At 38.5% G+C, this 16,785-nt stretch overlaps 1 protein-coding gene across 5 annotated transcripts in view; it reads right to left on the bottom strand.

The window, feature by feature from the left end:
* ROBO1 (roundabout guidance receptor 1) overlaps positions 1-16,785 on the bottom strand; it is a 1,032,053-nt gene that overhangs the window by 142,583 nt on the left and 872,685 nt on the right. For all 5 annotated transcript variants that reach the window (XM_074971626.1, XM_074971617.1, XM_074971599.1 and 2 more), the window contains one exon: positions 10,533-10,690. In XM_074971626.1, the coding sequence (XP_074827727.1) occupies positions 10,533-10,690 (158 nt within the window). The remainder of the gene's footprint in view (positions 1-10,532; positions 10,691-16,785) is intronic.

Raw genomic sequence — 16,785 nt, forward strand, 5'->3', positions numbered from 1 at the left:
TGTATATAATGTAAACAAAGTCTCCTGTCAATTTCCTGAATTTTCCAACAATTCCTAAACAATCTTCTCTTTTTTAGGAAGAGAGAATAATTTTTTTAACAAGCAATTTAGTTCTTGACATATTAAATCACCTTCGCTTCTGGCCATTCACAAAATACAATCTTGAATACTCTGAGTATCACAAGTAACCCAGGCTGAGAGAACAACCATCTGTTTCTTTCAACTTCATAAGAGAGGGAATCCTCTTCCAGACTCCAATTTTATCATTTCAGATTGTCCCTGAGTTTCAAAAGTCTCAATAAGCCTCTTTAACAAGAAAATCCTAATATCCTCTACTCTCAAGTCCTATGCAAGTCTCAAAGATCAGATATCTAACATATTTTATTTGCTACATAATCTAATCCGAGCTGCAGGCATTTATTTTCTTTCTCTATCTAGGTTATTAGTTCATGACCAGGGACAAAAGAAATCTGTGGAGAGCTGTGGCACAGTTTAGGAACCTTCAAAATTCTTTCATATAAGCAGAGTATATGCAAGATAACTTATTCTCTCCCCATTCTTCTTTGCTCTACTTTTATATTTTAATGCTATATATCACTGTAAAATGAAATGTTCAAAATATGTATTAATTTAACAAATAGCATGTTTTTAATAGATTCCAAGGCCAGAAGGGGGCTATTGTGATAAATCTACACTGACCTCCTGTGTAACACGGGCCAGATAACTTTCCCAAAATAATTCTTAGGGCGTATATTTTAGGGGAAAATATTCAATCTTGCTTTAAAATATGTCAGTGATGGAGAATCCACCATGACCCTTGGTAAACTACTTTTGTTACTGCTGGACCAAATATAGTAATATGGAAAAAAAAACTGCAATATACTGGATGTTACACAATACAAATGTCTAGCCCACTTTGGATGGCAGCTACAGAGTCACTACTTCTATTCAATCTATTTTTTTTAAGAAAGAGAAAGTATCATAGTCATCCAGAAATCACAGGAATATGCAATCACTACATATTGAAAACCTGTAGCCTACGGAACACATACAACTAACCATAAATGAAGAAGTGACACACAAATCCAGCCACATGGAATAAGTGATTTACTGGTTAACACTGTTAGCTGCTAAGTAGTTATAATTGGCCTTCTCATGTAACATTGAATTACGATACATGGAGGAAATTCACACTTTTCCTAAAGCTGCAGTTTCAATTTGTCTGAATGCAGACTAGGAAAAACAATGAGTTACATTGTTAAGGCATATCTTTGCAACTAGAGTTCGTAGGAGGTCAATTTTGTTTTAAATGAAAAATTAGACCTTGTCAGATTCAGTAAAAATCTGCAGGGAATACCCCGAAATTCACACAGTTCATGAACTCTCCATGCTGATGCACGTTGTCCTGCATCATGAGGCTCTCCTCATCTAGTTCTACATGGCAATATTTCATCTTGGAGATCCGTGATGAAATGTCTCATGTTTTTTGGTTATTCTCTGCTGGTGTTTAATCGCCTAGTGAATGCTTCTTTAATGTGATGTATCATGCCCGAAATTATCATGTCCGAAATTATGCAACAACCTGTTGATTAAGCTCAGAGTGAACAACGGAGCATTTAAATATGGTGGCAATTCTTTCTACTGAGTAAGATTCAGAAATAATATCTAAGACTGATATGTACCTGTTTAAAAAATGTGCCAAAGTACTGCAAGAAAGTTACCTTCCCTCCACAAAACTGTCAAAGAAAGTTGATCATAAGAATCAGGAGAACATTTAAAAAGGCAAACCAGCAGGGGGAGAACATTATTATTATTGGCTCAGATTTTCAACCCTAATTCCCTTTAGCTTCTTTGAAAATCCCAACCATTATTTTTAGCTGCATTGAGGTAGCACCTAGAGGCTCAAATCAGGATTGGAGTCTACTTGAGGTAAATACTATAGAAATGTGGAAGAAAAGTCAACTCTGCCCTGAAGAGCTTAAGGTCTAATTTGAGACAAGATGTAACAAGAAAGGGGAGACAGGAAGAGGAAAATGAATATCAGACCACACAAGCATTAAGGTAGTTATTGTCCAAACTGATGGCAAAAAATGAGAGATAATGATGACTCTGAACTAGAGCTTTAGCATTGTGGACAGAAAGATGATGTCAGATCTTGGAAACATTATGGAAGATGTAGCAGCAGGATTTGAAACATCCTCCTCTACCTTCACTGTTATTAGTTTGATCCCAAACTATTTTCCAGTCTTTACACTCCTCTACATTCAGCTGCATATTAATGCCTAGGGCGGCAAATTTGCAGGGGTGGCAAATTTATAATAGCAGCCAGAGGCTGCTTCCCCCCGTGCTGGTTCTTGCCCTCCGCCCCCGGCCCTGCCCCAACTCCACCCCTTCCCCGCCCCCATTCTCCAGCCCCTCCCTGCCCCTGTTGTTCCCCTTCCTCAAATCCCCACCCCAGCCCTGCCTCCTCTCCTGAGCGCGCTGCGTTCCCCCCCTTCCCTCCCTCCTTCGCGAAGCTTTTTCGCGCACAAGCACTGGCAGGGAGCGAGGAGAAGCAGGACCTGGCGGCGGCTCAGGGGAGGAGGTGGAGGCGGAGCAGAGGTGAGCTGGGGGGCAGCAATTATTTCTGGGCCTAGGGGTGGCAAAATCATTAATCCACCACCGTCTACAGTGGGTGACAAATTAACAGACATAACCTTGGTAATATTTTCAGCAGAAGCAATGTTAAAAAATGTAAGAAGAAGTGTAAATCATTAACATTGATCCTCAAGGAAAGCAGACAATAAAAGTATCGATCAGCAGAGGAAGAAAGATGTGGAGAGGAGAGAGGGGGGCCAGCCATTTCAGGAAGTATATGTGAGGGGGACTTAGGAGGAAGGATGCAAGGAAATAGTCAGGCAGGGAAGAGAAGAGAGGCATCAGGAGAACAGCAAATGGTTGTATATCTGCAACTGATGCCTGCCCTTTAAGCCCTTCTAAATTAATTAATTAATTAATTAATTAAGATGAAATAAAATACTTGCTTGTGATTTCCTTTGCCCCATTCCTTTGTTTGTTAATGTACTTAGGACTTAAACCCACAAGCACTTCTGCATGTGAATGTTTTCATTATTCAGTGAGTAAGCATTTGCAGGACCAGACCACTGAAATACAAGGTCTTCGGACTGGGGGCTAGTCTCTAAACCACCTACATGTTTCTGGGCACTAATAGATTCACAGATTCATAGACTTCAAGGCCACAAGTAACCACTGTCATCTAGTCTCAACTCCTGCATAACACAGCTAATAGAACTTCCCAAAAATAATTTCTAAAGAAATGAATAAAAAGATAGGAGGGAGGGGGAGAAAGAACTGACAGGGGAGAGAGTGAAGGAAAGGAGACATGTACCCACAGCATAAATACAATATTGCACCCTAACAGTGTTTTAGAAACTTAGCCTAAGGGAACACTCAGTATCAGAAACCTAGCACTTAACAGGTTAAAAGCATTACTCCCAAAACAGACAACGACAAACTCTACTCCATCAATTTGTTTCCTCCTCCTTGATGCCCCTTTCCTGACTGCAATTTATCTTCTGAAGGAAAGGCTCCTCTGGATAAAGACGGGAGTAATTTCTGCCTTTTCTTCCCCCTGATCCCTACATTAGAAACTAATCTATTTTTACTGATATGCATAACGTTTTCTTGTTGTTGTTATGACAAAGATCACCTTAGGATCCAGCTACTTCATATATTTTTGGTCCTGTTTAAGCAATGATGCTGTGAATAGTCTCAAAACATTATTCATAGGGCTCTTTTCCAGTAACCTAATTAATTAACACGAACACTGTGGCAAACAAACAAAATGTTTCTGAGTGGATGGTAGTTTTGATGGAATCATTCATTCCACAGCAGCATATTTTTGCATACTATCAGGATTTCATCACTCAGTTATGAAAAATAATATTTTTCAAAGCACACAGAATGTTTCATCCCTCTGATATGCTATCGAAGGGTCAGATAAAAACAACAATAGAGAATTCAAGTTACAACTTATCTAAAACAAGAGTTTGTCATTCAAAAATGTTTATGTTACAAGGCAGCCACACACAAAGGGGATGGAAACCTTGTATGCATTATTCATCCTGTAACTTTGATCTTAAAAGCTCAGAATCTTGAACATAGAAAGATGAATAAGATCTCAAAGTTTTTCTTTCAAAAACTCAAACGAGGATGATTCCGGAAAAATGATAGACAAGAGTTAATATGAAAGGGGAAAAACTGGATTCACAGTATTGCACCCAAATTTCAATACAAGAGGTCTGCTTTTTAAAATCAATTACAAAGGTATTTTAACGTATTACCATCCCCTTTCATGTATATGTAAAGGAATTCTTCATATTACATTTTTTATGTTCAGTGTTCCCTCTTTTTTCCACCATCCACGTTCTTATTTCATGTGAACAATTAAGGGGTGTTTCTGAGGCTTAGGCTAGGGGTTGTGGGAAATGAACAGAAGCTGGAAAATCTTGACCTCTAATCCTGGATCTGAAACAGACCTGTTTGGGGGCTTGTACTACCGAGTAACCTCTCTGCATATGTTTTACCATATGAAAAAAAGTGATAATAAGACTCACCCCTACTTCACTGTGCTTTAGTGAGGCTTAATAAATTAAGGAGGAACTGCTACTGACAGAAAAAACAACCTAATGGGTAAAAGAGCTCATCTGTAAGGAAACTGGGACCAAAATAGTTTGTAATTCACAGTTTTAGTTATTTTGGTGCAAGTCTGTGTGGACACTCTTAGTTCAGAGTAAAAATGCTCTATTTTGATGTAAACTGAATTATTTTGTTAAGAAAAAGAAACATGGGCCAGTGGTGAAGGCACTTCCTTGGACTCAGGAGACTTGGGTTCAATACCCTACTCTTCCACAGACTTTCTGTGTGACCTTGGGTAGTCATTTAGTCTCCTGGACATAGTCTGGGGGAGGGCAAAGGCATTGTCCCCCAAATTGCAAGCCTCAGGCAGGCATGGAATTTGCCCCTCCCCCCCACACACACGCAGCCTCATTGGCGCTGCCTGCCCAAATATAGAAGTGAAACTATGCCTACGCTTAAGTTTCTCTGTTCTTTGGCTCCCCACTGGTAAAACAAGGATACAGCACTTCCCTACCCAAGGGATAGGGCAGGGGTGAGGATTTTAGTTATAAGATGATTGCGTGTGTTCAAATCCTGGTGCTTACATAGTTTCTTCCAAAATCACAAGGAATGTTTGTGAAGACAAACTTTGCAAAAGGAAATTGTATTTTAAAAGTGTTCAGAAAGTGAAACCACAGCTATTTACCTAGCTGTATTTAAGCTTAGCTGTTAGGCTCTCCAATGATACAGGAAGGATTTTTGATTTCCAAGAAGTCCCTTATAGGGAAAAACATCACCAGTTTTGCTCTGACACCATGACAAACATTTTTTGATGCAACAAATTAAAGATCAACATTTGCCCCACACATTAGACATGCAATTCAGAAGACACAAACATGGATTAACCAGATTTATAAGCAGATGCTTTTATACAACTGAGTAAAGAATACACTTGAGGGAAATCATGATTAGCTTTAATACTCAGACAACTGCTTTTGGTCACATTTCTTTATAAAGTAAGCAAAATGTTTAGACTGTGATTTTTCACACACACACACACACACACACACACGGAAAACGTGTATAGTGATCAGCCTACACAGAGGCTGACCTGAGCCAGAAACTGCAGATCCCAATATATTTGTGGTCAATGTGGATGTCTGTTTTTATAATTCATCATTGATAGCTCAGTCTACCCTTATCTTTTTCATATTTGCTCCATTTACTATACTTCATGACTTGATAAACTTGTATTATTATTTCACTGTAATACCTATTTACTCACCACACAAATGGACAAAATTATGCAAAGGTTACTAACATCAATTTTTCTTGTGTTACGTAATGAATGTATCAATTTCCTTAATTCTATCGGGACAAAAGAATATTTTCTGTTTATTGTGCTCTACAGGAAGTTGTACCTTAACCTGGATCTAGTTTAACTGTTTTGTTTTGTTTTTCTTCAAAAATTAGATTTAAATTAAGCCGTGCAAATACAAACTCAACAGAATCTGCACTACAGGGCTGTATGGTGTCTCAGTCTTTTGCCTTCGATTCTGTCTCAGGAGCCAAACTACTGCCTGTGTTCCTTATTCACCTTTCATCGCCCACAAACCTCGTATGAGTTGCTGGCTGTGAAGTCTCACACTAACCAGCCCAGGCCTGGCACTGTTGTTATTAAAGAGAAAGAATTCTTCAGATTCTGGAAGAATTTAATAAGTGGATTGTTTCATGGGTCAAGCCTTCTCTGGAGGCGGTCCATCTGGGTGACATGAACCAACCCACAAACCAAAAAAAGTGTGATTTTTTTGACTGTTTATATCTTAATCACTTGTCAGCACATACCATGATTTCAAAAATTCAGATGCTGCAACAGTATTTCCCACTTCTAGTTCTCCTAAAATGGCAAGAGATTTAAGCTATTAAATTCTGAAAGTCTTGTCAATATCAAAAATTTGACATAAACTTAACTATGGAGCCACTACTATCAGCATTCAGTAAGTTCTCAAGTTAATAAGTTTTATACATACACACACACACACACACACATCCACCTATTTTACCCTTTGGCTTCCATGTGTCTGCAATTTCACTGAGTTTAAAAGTGGCAGGTAATCCCAATCTTCTAAAGTTTAATGGGCAAAATTTTAATGGGTGAAATGGAAGTTTGGCCATTGACTTCAGTGGATCCAGGACTTCACCCAACATGTGTGGAAGCACAAATATAAGATGCCAGGTAAGAAGCGGCCAATTAAACCTGACAAATGCGTGTTCAGATGTTGCTTTCAAACCTATTCCTTCGCCATTATTTTAGTCATCTTAATGGTTTCATCCTTTCTGACTCTATTCTTGGATGAAATAATGCTACATAAAGAATTCTGGTTTATATGTACCTCACTAAATTAAGTTTTCCAAATCTTTTACTTCTCTCATTTAGCATGCTGTCCGTTCCTGGTCCCATTCTCCTTTGTCTCCAAAATACCACGAAAAAAAAAAGAAAATATCCATTGTTAGTGCACAGCTGCTAAGACATATGACTGAATGTGTATTTATCCTTCTTGTCAAGACTCCTTTACAGCTGTATAGAAATGGGAATCTGAATTATAATGTATAGTTTCAACCTCTTGCCTATATGAGAAAGATGCCATGTTATTAATAGTGCTGGTTAAGACAATGCCTGGTAAATATGATGTAAATTCATTCAGTGGAGTTTGCCATCTCAGCAACATTAATTTATACCTCTGAATACAAAATGAGCATTTCAGCACAAGGCAGTATCTGAATCAAGTTTATTCCTAGACCTACATCAAATCCCGCTTCTTGTTTGTTTGTTTTTAGAAAAAGCAAACTGAAAATACAAAATGATTCTGTCAGGTGGAGTGATGGAAGAATGCTAGTTAAATAGGCACAGTATATAATCATCACAAAGCAAAAACAAACTTAGGTGCTATTCAACCACAACAAGCACAGATTTAAGATAATCAAATATACAGATGGTGTTTCCAATTAATGTATGTTTCCTTTGTTCTGGGTGTATCTTTGTTCTCACAGGTGGGTGAACTGCACTTCTAAAGTGCAACAAGAAAATGCACCACATTAAACAACACTGAAATTCCTACAACAGAATGAATGGTAGCAATAAACAATACACGCTTAGAATGCATTTCACAGAGATACCTAATATTGCTTTAATCTTCTGCTTACCTAAATTCAATAGACTGTACACTGCAAGGAAATGCAAACACACATTTTAAGTTAAGGGGATTTCTTTCGAAACAACTAATAAACATGGGGCTAGATTCACAAAGAAACCTAGGTGTGCTGACAGTAAGTGTTGCCACACCTAACTTTCAGGTGCCTAGAAAATCACCGCAATTCACAAAGCCTTAGTTAGGTACCTAGACTCCCTATACAATGACTGGGGAGAGATAGGTGCCTTAGAATGGGATTCACTAAAGCAGGGGTTCTCAGAACAATTTTTTTGGTGGCCTCAGAGTGTGGCCACCAACCCTTGCTGGTGGCTGCTCTGAAATTTTTTCAAAACTGAGCCCCGCTGCCCTGGGCTGAAGCCCAGAGCTGGAACCCGGAGCCTGAATCCCATTGAGTACACACACTGGCCCCATGTGACTGCAGAGGTGCTGCCCAGAGCCCCCAGGAGGCTGCGTGGTGCAGGCCTCTGATCTGCTGCTGGCGGTACCAGCAAACACCAAGGCATCCAGGAGCAACAGCTGGGTGCTGCAAGGAGGGTCTGCTGCTTTGTCCCACCCCCATCTCCATCTCCACCCAGGAGGCTGTCGTGGCTGAAGAAAAAATACCCTGGTGGCCGCATGCAGCCACAGTGGCCACATTTGAGAAACGCTGCACTAAAGCCAGCATGCTAGATGGCTTCTCACCTAAGCTAATCAATGGGAGGTGTCATGGGCTCCTCCACCCCCAGCCCCTCGCCATTTTGTGTAAGCTCATCTACAGGGGTTCATCTACAGTAGACAAACTGAACACACTTACCAGATTGGAACCGTAGACGAATCAGGCACAGGAATACCTATCTTCCCCCAGTTAGGTTTTCACTCTGAGATTTAGGTGTCAGGAACCTGGCCTGGTGCAGCAATGCACAGGCTCAGAGGCAGAAACATAGGGATCTTTAAATGCAAACATTTTAGGGACCTACAGGATTTGGCTGCAGCTGACCGGGGGTGGGTTGTGAATCCCAGTGGGGCCTGAGTCTGGGATTCAGGCACAAAGTGGCAGTTAGACATATAAGTCCTTTTGTGAATCTAGCCCAGGTTTCTATAAAGTATTTTTAATTTTATAGTTATGTGGTTGAAAAACATCCATGATCATACACAGCTGTTTCATGGTTTGTATATCTATGTACTAAATACAGAAGAAAAACAAAAACAAACAATTTAGATCTCAAAAAGGAGCAGTCATTTTGAACCTTAGTTGCTGGGGTTTTGTGTGTTCATTTCCTACAGTAGTCATTCATTTCAGCAGGTGTTTAAGGTATAAACAGCATATCTCCATTTTTTTACATCAGCTTAACAGTAGTAATTCACACAATGCAGAGATGATCTTATAAGTACATTTTCAGATGTTGCTATTTCCAACCATATAGAGTGATGTCTTTGCAGCATATAAATGGTTTTTTAACTCTTTATGCATTAGCATTATTAAAAGCCAGTTAGGCTCAACTGTTTATGGTTTTGCATGTCAAAATTAAAAGAATGATAGCTTTCTGATTTGCTTTTACCATACTCGAGAATAACCCATGCACTGCAAGCTTCAGCCTACACAGGCATATGAAAACACTTCTAATGAGAAGAGAGCTTACCTCCAGAAAGCAGAATAAGCTATTATCTCCCTAAAGAAATATGATTTTGTCCCAAAAGCCTTATTATACTTTCTAATCCATTCCATAACTCTGCTGTGGGAAGTATAGCAGAGACATTTCAAAGGAATTTAAAAAATGGTTCACCTACACTACTAATGGTTCACCTTTACAACTGAAGTATTACTTAGCTTGAAAGAAAACACTATGGAGCCTAGGTACCAATAGTAATCAAAAGAGAGAAAGATTATGTGACAGTGGAAAATGTGATCAATTTTATTTTCACAAGCTACAGATTGCAACATAACTCTCAAGTGGAACTGGTCAGACATTTCCTTTAGAAGGATTTTTTTGACAAAAATATCTTTTTCTGAAAACTCAAATTTTCCACAGGAAAATTTGAGTTTTGTTGAAAATTTTCAATTTTCCACTGGGCAAATCAAAATGGCAGCTCCCTGGCTGTCCACCTGCAGAGACTGAAACTGATGAAAGTATCTAGGTGAGCTACCATGGTGAGGTCACTTAGGCACCAGCCTCTCAGCTCTGGCAGCCTGAGTGGTACAGAACCCAGAGACTCAGCCTCCCAGCCTTCTCACAAGTCTGGCACCCAGAGAAGTAGAGAGATGGGGAACTTAACTTCTCTGGCATCCAGACTAGAAGAGTCGTGTCAGTCTCACTTTGCATGTTCCCTTCTCATGAAAAATATTCTGGTTTTGGCATTTAATCCCAGTTCGGAATGAAAATTGTTTGCAAAAATGCAACATTTTTCTTAGGAAGGGATTTTCATTCTCTGGCCAGCTCTCCTCTCAAGCAGGGGGATGAAGTGTGTTGCACATGATCATTCCAACAAATAGACATGCAAAGCCCACAGTTAGACAGTGTATGTCTGAAGTTAGACAGGATACATTTCCAGCTTTGTGCAAATGAGATGCAACATTTAGGGAAGGCAACAGAGGGGCAGGAATGCAGAGGGGCTGAAGTTCTGCAGCTCAACACACTGAAAATGGGTAGATAAGTGTTGTTCGCTGAGGAATTATGTGAATGGAAAGGGGATAAGTATTCTCAAATGTCAGGTTTTTACACTTACTGTAATTCGTTCATCTTTGTCATCCAGTGGGGACCCATCTTTTTTCCATGAAATAGTGGGTTCTGGATGACCTCTTGGGGGTTGGCATTCCATCACGGCAGGTTCACCCACGGCTACCATTACATCCGAAGGGTTCTGTCTGAAGTCATCTCGTAATACTGAAAGAGTAAAGACAAAAAAAGTCATTACTGACACATCAGTTCACACTAGACAGCAAAGACCTTTGGCTTCTAATGGCCACTTTAACAAGTCATTGTTTTTGTTAGGGCTGTAAACAATTAAATCATGTAATGATTTAGGCTACCAAGGAGCTCTCCAGTGAATAATACTCTTCTTGAACTATGCTAGATAGGTGTTAGGTCTAATCTAAACTTAAATATCTCCAATGATGTTTTTTTCTGCACTGGCAGCTCTCCCCATTACCTTAAGCCCTATCCACACTGGTGAATATCCATATTTGGTGAAGTCATTTTTAAAACTCACTCCAACTAACACAGTTTCAGCATACTTTCCAAAGTCAATGTTATGCAAAAGCACGTTAAAACCAAAGAACTCTGTGGCAGTGACAGTGGATTTGTTCCACTCTATTTGAAGTAATCTAGTGTCAACAGAGGACAGGACCTCAAGGCTATGTCTACAATGCGCCGCAGTTCAGAACATAGGTGTGTGAATAGTAGTGTGCACCAAAGTGCTGTGCTGTAACTCCTGTGTGTGGATGCTGTGGGCGCAAACTAAAAGATTCCTAGTTCGCGTTAATGTACAGTCCTCTTTAGTTTGTGATCAGAGTGTCCACACAGGGAGTTACAATGCAGCACTTTAGCATGCCCTGCTATTCACACTCCCACAGTCTGAACTGTGGGCAGTGTAGACAAGCCCAAAGAAGGATCTGCAGGAATCCATGCACCAAAACCCATGAATCCCAGATATGTTGCCATTGGTTACTACCTAGGACTTAGGCTCTGTGACACCTTGAGTGACTTTACAGAGAGTATAGGATTAATTAATGCTACTTCATGCAGCATTTACTAATCATGTTTTATACTCTGGCGTTAGTGTGTGTATGGAGGAGAGAATTGAAGGGGAAGGCATTCTGGTTACATTGCTTTCTTGAGCACTCTCAGGCTTCACAGAGCTTTTAATGAGTGGACCATGATGCCTATATCCGGTAGAGTGAGGGTAAATGGTAAGACAGATCACATAGCTGCTTTCCTCCTCTGCGTAGTATGCTCAGGGATGGAGTAGCAAAGAATGGCTAGTGTTTTTAGTTGGCTTTTCAGATTTGATTGACAATTTGTTTAAAGGAGAAAACAATAAAATCTATTGGCTGAATCTGTTCTGTTGTCAAAGTCTTATCTAGTCTAGAAAGTGGATTTCCAAAGAGATATTACTACCGTGTTCGTCAGTCTGAACCAAGAAAGCATACTTGGCCTAAATCGATAGAACCCTTTCCCATAAGGTTCAGCTAAAACAGATATTTTCTCTTTGTGGACTTAGAAACAGTGTCACAATTTTTCTACATAAAAATTCACCCAGGTTACAGCTATCTGTTTTCAGGGGAAGAACAGGTCATTTTTATTTGTCCAAAATGGCAATTCAAGGACTGATATTCTAGAGCAGCTCGTTATCTCCTCTCCAACTCCCAACAACTTTTATGATGGTAAACCTTCAGTAAGTTCAGTTGCTTTTACTGCCACCTCTTCTCTTCTTTGCCCCTCATAAGACCCTGATTATTTTTGTTTGAATTTCCACCAGTCAGAACGAGGTTATGGAAGCACCAAAATGTCTATTAGCATGGTATAAAAGCTGAATGTGTATGATGGGTTGAATGTGGCAAGTAGGAGTTCGGAAGCTGTTTAGCATTCACTCTTAAAATCCTACATAACCCAAAACCTTCTGTACACACTAGATGTGCAGTGTAATGGACTAGGGCTGGATATTGTTACTGCTGAAATCAATGAGAATTTTTGCCATTATTTTAATGGGAGGTGAATCTGGACCTCTGTCACTTTTCATTTTAGAACCTGCTTCTTTTTCCACCTCTCCAAAGAAAGGACCATAAGGCAACAGAAACAAAAAGTTACACAATTTTTAAATTAAAACTAACTTATAGCCCTTATTAACAACAAGGTATGAAAATGCAGAAGAGTTAATTTGCTATACCAAAGTTCTATTACATAAGAACGGCCATACTGTGTCAGATCAAAAGGTCCATCTAGCCCAGTATCTTGTCTTCCGACAGCGGCCAATGCCAGGTGCCCCAGATGGAATGAACAGAACAGGTAACCATCAAATGATCCATCCCCTGTAGCCCATTCCCGAGCTTCTGGCAAACAGAGCCTAGGGGCACCATCCCTGCCCATCCTGGGTAATAGCTATTGATGGACCTATCCCCCATGAACTTATCTAGTTCTTTTTTGAACCCTGTTATAGTCTTGGCCTTGACAATATCCTCTGGCAAAGAGATCCACAGGTTGACTGTGCATTGTGTGAAGAAATACTTCCTTTTGTTTGTTTTAAACTTGCTGCCTATTAAATACATTTGGTGACCCCTAGTTCTTGTGTTTTGAGAAGGAGTAAATAACACTTCTTTATTTACTTTCTCCACCGTAGTCATGATTGTATAGACCTCTATCATACCTTCCCCTTAGTCATCTCTTTTCCAAGATGAAAAATCCCAATCTTATTAATCTCTCCTCATACCCCTAATCATTTTTGTTGCCCTTTTCTGAACCTTTTCCAATTCCAATATATCTTTTCTGAGAGGACATAATATAAGATCTGTACTGAGCATCTCAGTATGGAGGCTTTTTTTAGTTCCCAAGACTATATCACTAGTATAAAGTGAAGAGATAGTTAAACTTATGTGCTGTAAAATAAAAAAAAAATCAAGTGAAATGATCTTAACAAACCTTAAGTGCTTCTCAAGTCTGGAGGAGCTCATAAATCTAAGATGAAAACCTATTACATAGCACCTTGGATGGCTTTTAGCACCTTTGAAGCAACAAAGAAGTCCAATACTTGCCTAATAAAAGCAAATTACTTGAGTAATTTTCTACATTTGTTAGGCTTAGATCAGCTTTACAAGTGCAGTACCTGCTCTGTAAACTGAAACCTTTTCACAAATTAACCAACACATAATAAAATACCTTAGGAGGACATCAAAGGTCCAGGCCATAGAAACATCAAAATATTTTTTTCCATTTGCTATGAATTATTTTGGCTCTAACATTACATAATGAAAAGCTAACAAAAAGTAATCCATTAAAGATTACTTCACAGATAGCGGTCATGTAATTATTTTTGCAGCTGTAAAGTAGATACATACTCCAGTTTTGCCTCAGGTCCTGGCAATCTTGCATAAAGTTATAAATTTAAAGACTTCATCTCTTGCTGAAAAAGCAATTTTTCTTCACTGTCCTTTACAGTCATGCCTCACTGTAAATTGAGAATACATTTCCTTTTGAAGATATATTAGCAGTATACTTTATAATCCAGTACAATATGTGCTTTCAGTTATCAAAGGGTCAAATTTCACCATGTGCATCTCATTTTCCAAGAATAAAATCATTTGGGAAAAAATGACTAAACTGAAACAGAGAGATAATTTTAATACATTAACATGTAAAATCTTTATGAAGACAAACACATGCCAGAATTTAAGAAACATTATTGGTGATTTTCATTCATATTGTACTTCAACATTTTGTTAAATACAACAAACAATGGCTGTAATCCTGTGCTCCTTGCACAGCAAGATAACTCCCTTTGACTTCACTGGACAGCATGAGGTTCTCTGAAGTTACTTGTTGAATTTAATCAGTGACAGGAACTGCTTTGAGAAGTCTAATTTCAAGACAAATCCAAAAATCTTGTATTTTGTAGTCAACAAAACAACTACACCTCCTGTATAGAATCTATCCTCTGGCATAACCAATAGAAACATAATTAGGAAGCACTTGAGGGTAAATTTTTATTGACAGCCAACACAGTAAGTAGAGGCATAATATATTTGTGTAGGTCCCAAAGACATCACCCATTATTTTCTTCTCAAGCTTTACTCCGATTACTAGAGCTGGACCAAAAAATCATTCCAAATTTTTTTTGGTGAAAAAGGTAGATTTGGCAACACTTTTGCAAATTCATGTCAGCTTCACCAAATTGTGTAAAAATTTTCAAAAAAATCAAAATGTTTCATTTTGACATTTTCCAAGCAAAATGTTTCCATTTTTCAGTTTCAAATGACTTAATTTTGAAATGTGCTTAAATTTTATTTTTAATAAAATCAAAACACTCACATTTGAAATGTAATTTAGTATTTTGGGTTAAATGAAACCTGAAAAACATTTCATTTGAAACAACATTTTTTTTTTTGCTTTTTAGTTCATTAGAAATTTTGAAAAATATTATTTTCCAGTCAACCTGAAATTAGTATTTTTTTCTGATTTTTTGAAACTGCCAGCCAACCCCCTCCCCCCCCCCCCCCAAAAGTTACTCACAGAGCTCTACTGGTTACACTAAGCAGGGGGGTGTGATATTAATAGCGAAAATGGTATGTAGGGTGCTCACGCAATGAAATGAGTCTGAGATTGTTTTCTAGAGTGTAGATAGCCTCCGCCAAACAAACTAAACAATAGTCCAGTGGTTCCCAATTATAGTCCAAACTTCAAAACAACATTTGTCATCCCAGTGCTGGCCATTTGATTCAAACCTGAAGTGGCTAACACTCTACTCTCAAAGAACTAGAGGAAGCATCCTTTACTGGCGGGTTTAACTAATGTCCCATGGCATCGTAATGCTTCATCATCAAGTGGTCCATGCTGGGAAGCACCTCCCTTCATTTAAAGCCTGATTTGACTTGAATTTGACTCTTTTGGAGCTACCCATTACAACATTTGCAAACACATATTAAAGATGTGGGTGAATACATATGTGTTGTGACCATTTAAGAAAGACTGTGACAAAGCCACATCAACAAATACCTGTGCGCTTGTAGCAATTCACTGTTACCTAGTTGAAGAAAAAAATAAAAAGAAACTACGATCAATTAGTTCAAAGAACAAATTGATAAGAACTTGCAGCATCACAGAAAACCACCAACTATAAACAACGGACATCATCCATGGTTTGGCAGGTGGACAATCTTCCCAACCTCATGCTTATTCTGCAAACATAGGATGCAGCCTTCTTAGGCCACTGGCCAATAAGTGGGCCCTTACATTGGAACTACTAATCAACAGGCCCTGTGTAAGGCAAAGGGCCGTGATTGGTTCAGGATGCCCGGATCAACCAATATGTCCTGCCCCCCCTCCTCTGCCACCAAAGGGCAGACAGTGGTCGGAATAGATTACAAAGGAGATGGGAGGTGTGAACCCTCAGAAATGCTACTTGGTATGCAAGTCCTCTACTCATAGCAAAAATATCTCTTAACAATAACAACAAAAAAAAGGATCCTAATGACTTCATCTCTTTCAAGGTGGACACTATAAAAAAAGTTCCTTCTACTGTGGCAAAATCCACAATTTGATTTTAAATTATGAAAATATAAATCATAATCCATATTCCTGATTAATATGATTTTGCTTTCCTTGTAAAGTCATCATCCTATGTTCCTACAAAAATAGAAGTCTGCTTTGGATTATTTAAGAATCATTTGGCAATTTAACATGGAGAATTTCTCTTCACTAAAATAATTGGTCACTCCCTTACCAATGCTTTTGAAAAGAAACAGATCTCAGCTAACAAGCAGGTTTCCTCAGCTAAGACAAAAATATGCTAACAGAAGCTTCACTATGTCCAAACAATACAATTTAAAAAATCCATTACACTGCTTTGTGTCAATATGGCTTTTTTATAAAGCTTGTCGAAGTATGTATTTGATGTTTAAAGTCTTCATTGTTTTATTTTTTATTCTTGTAACATTAAAAACAATGCTTCATTTTACATTTTCTTCTGATAAAACTCTGGTATATATGTGTATTACCAAAAGTAGTTTCTTTTTGCCTCTTATGTGGAATGATAAAATACTACATGAAACAAAATGTCAGAAACAAGCATAATTTAATGGGAAAAAATACAGCAAGATTAAGAAAATCTGTTTACTCTTAGAAGGTAAACATGTACAATGCTCAAGACTTTTAAACAGATAACTTCATTAAGAATGATTAATAATAATCAGGATTGAGAAATCCAATATCAATTATTTATCCTGAGTATTTTGAATCTGTTTTCAACTTTTGCACCAGAATCTTACAAT

Source organism: Natator depressus, chromosome 1 (assembly GCF_965152275.1).
Source record: "Natator depressus isolate rNatDep1 chromosome 1, rNatDep2.hap1, whole genome shotgun sequence".
Classification (NCBI taxonomy): Eukaryota; Metazoa; Chordata; order Testudines; family Cheloniidae; genus Natator; species Natator depressus.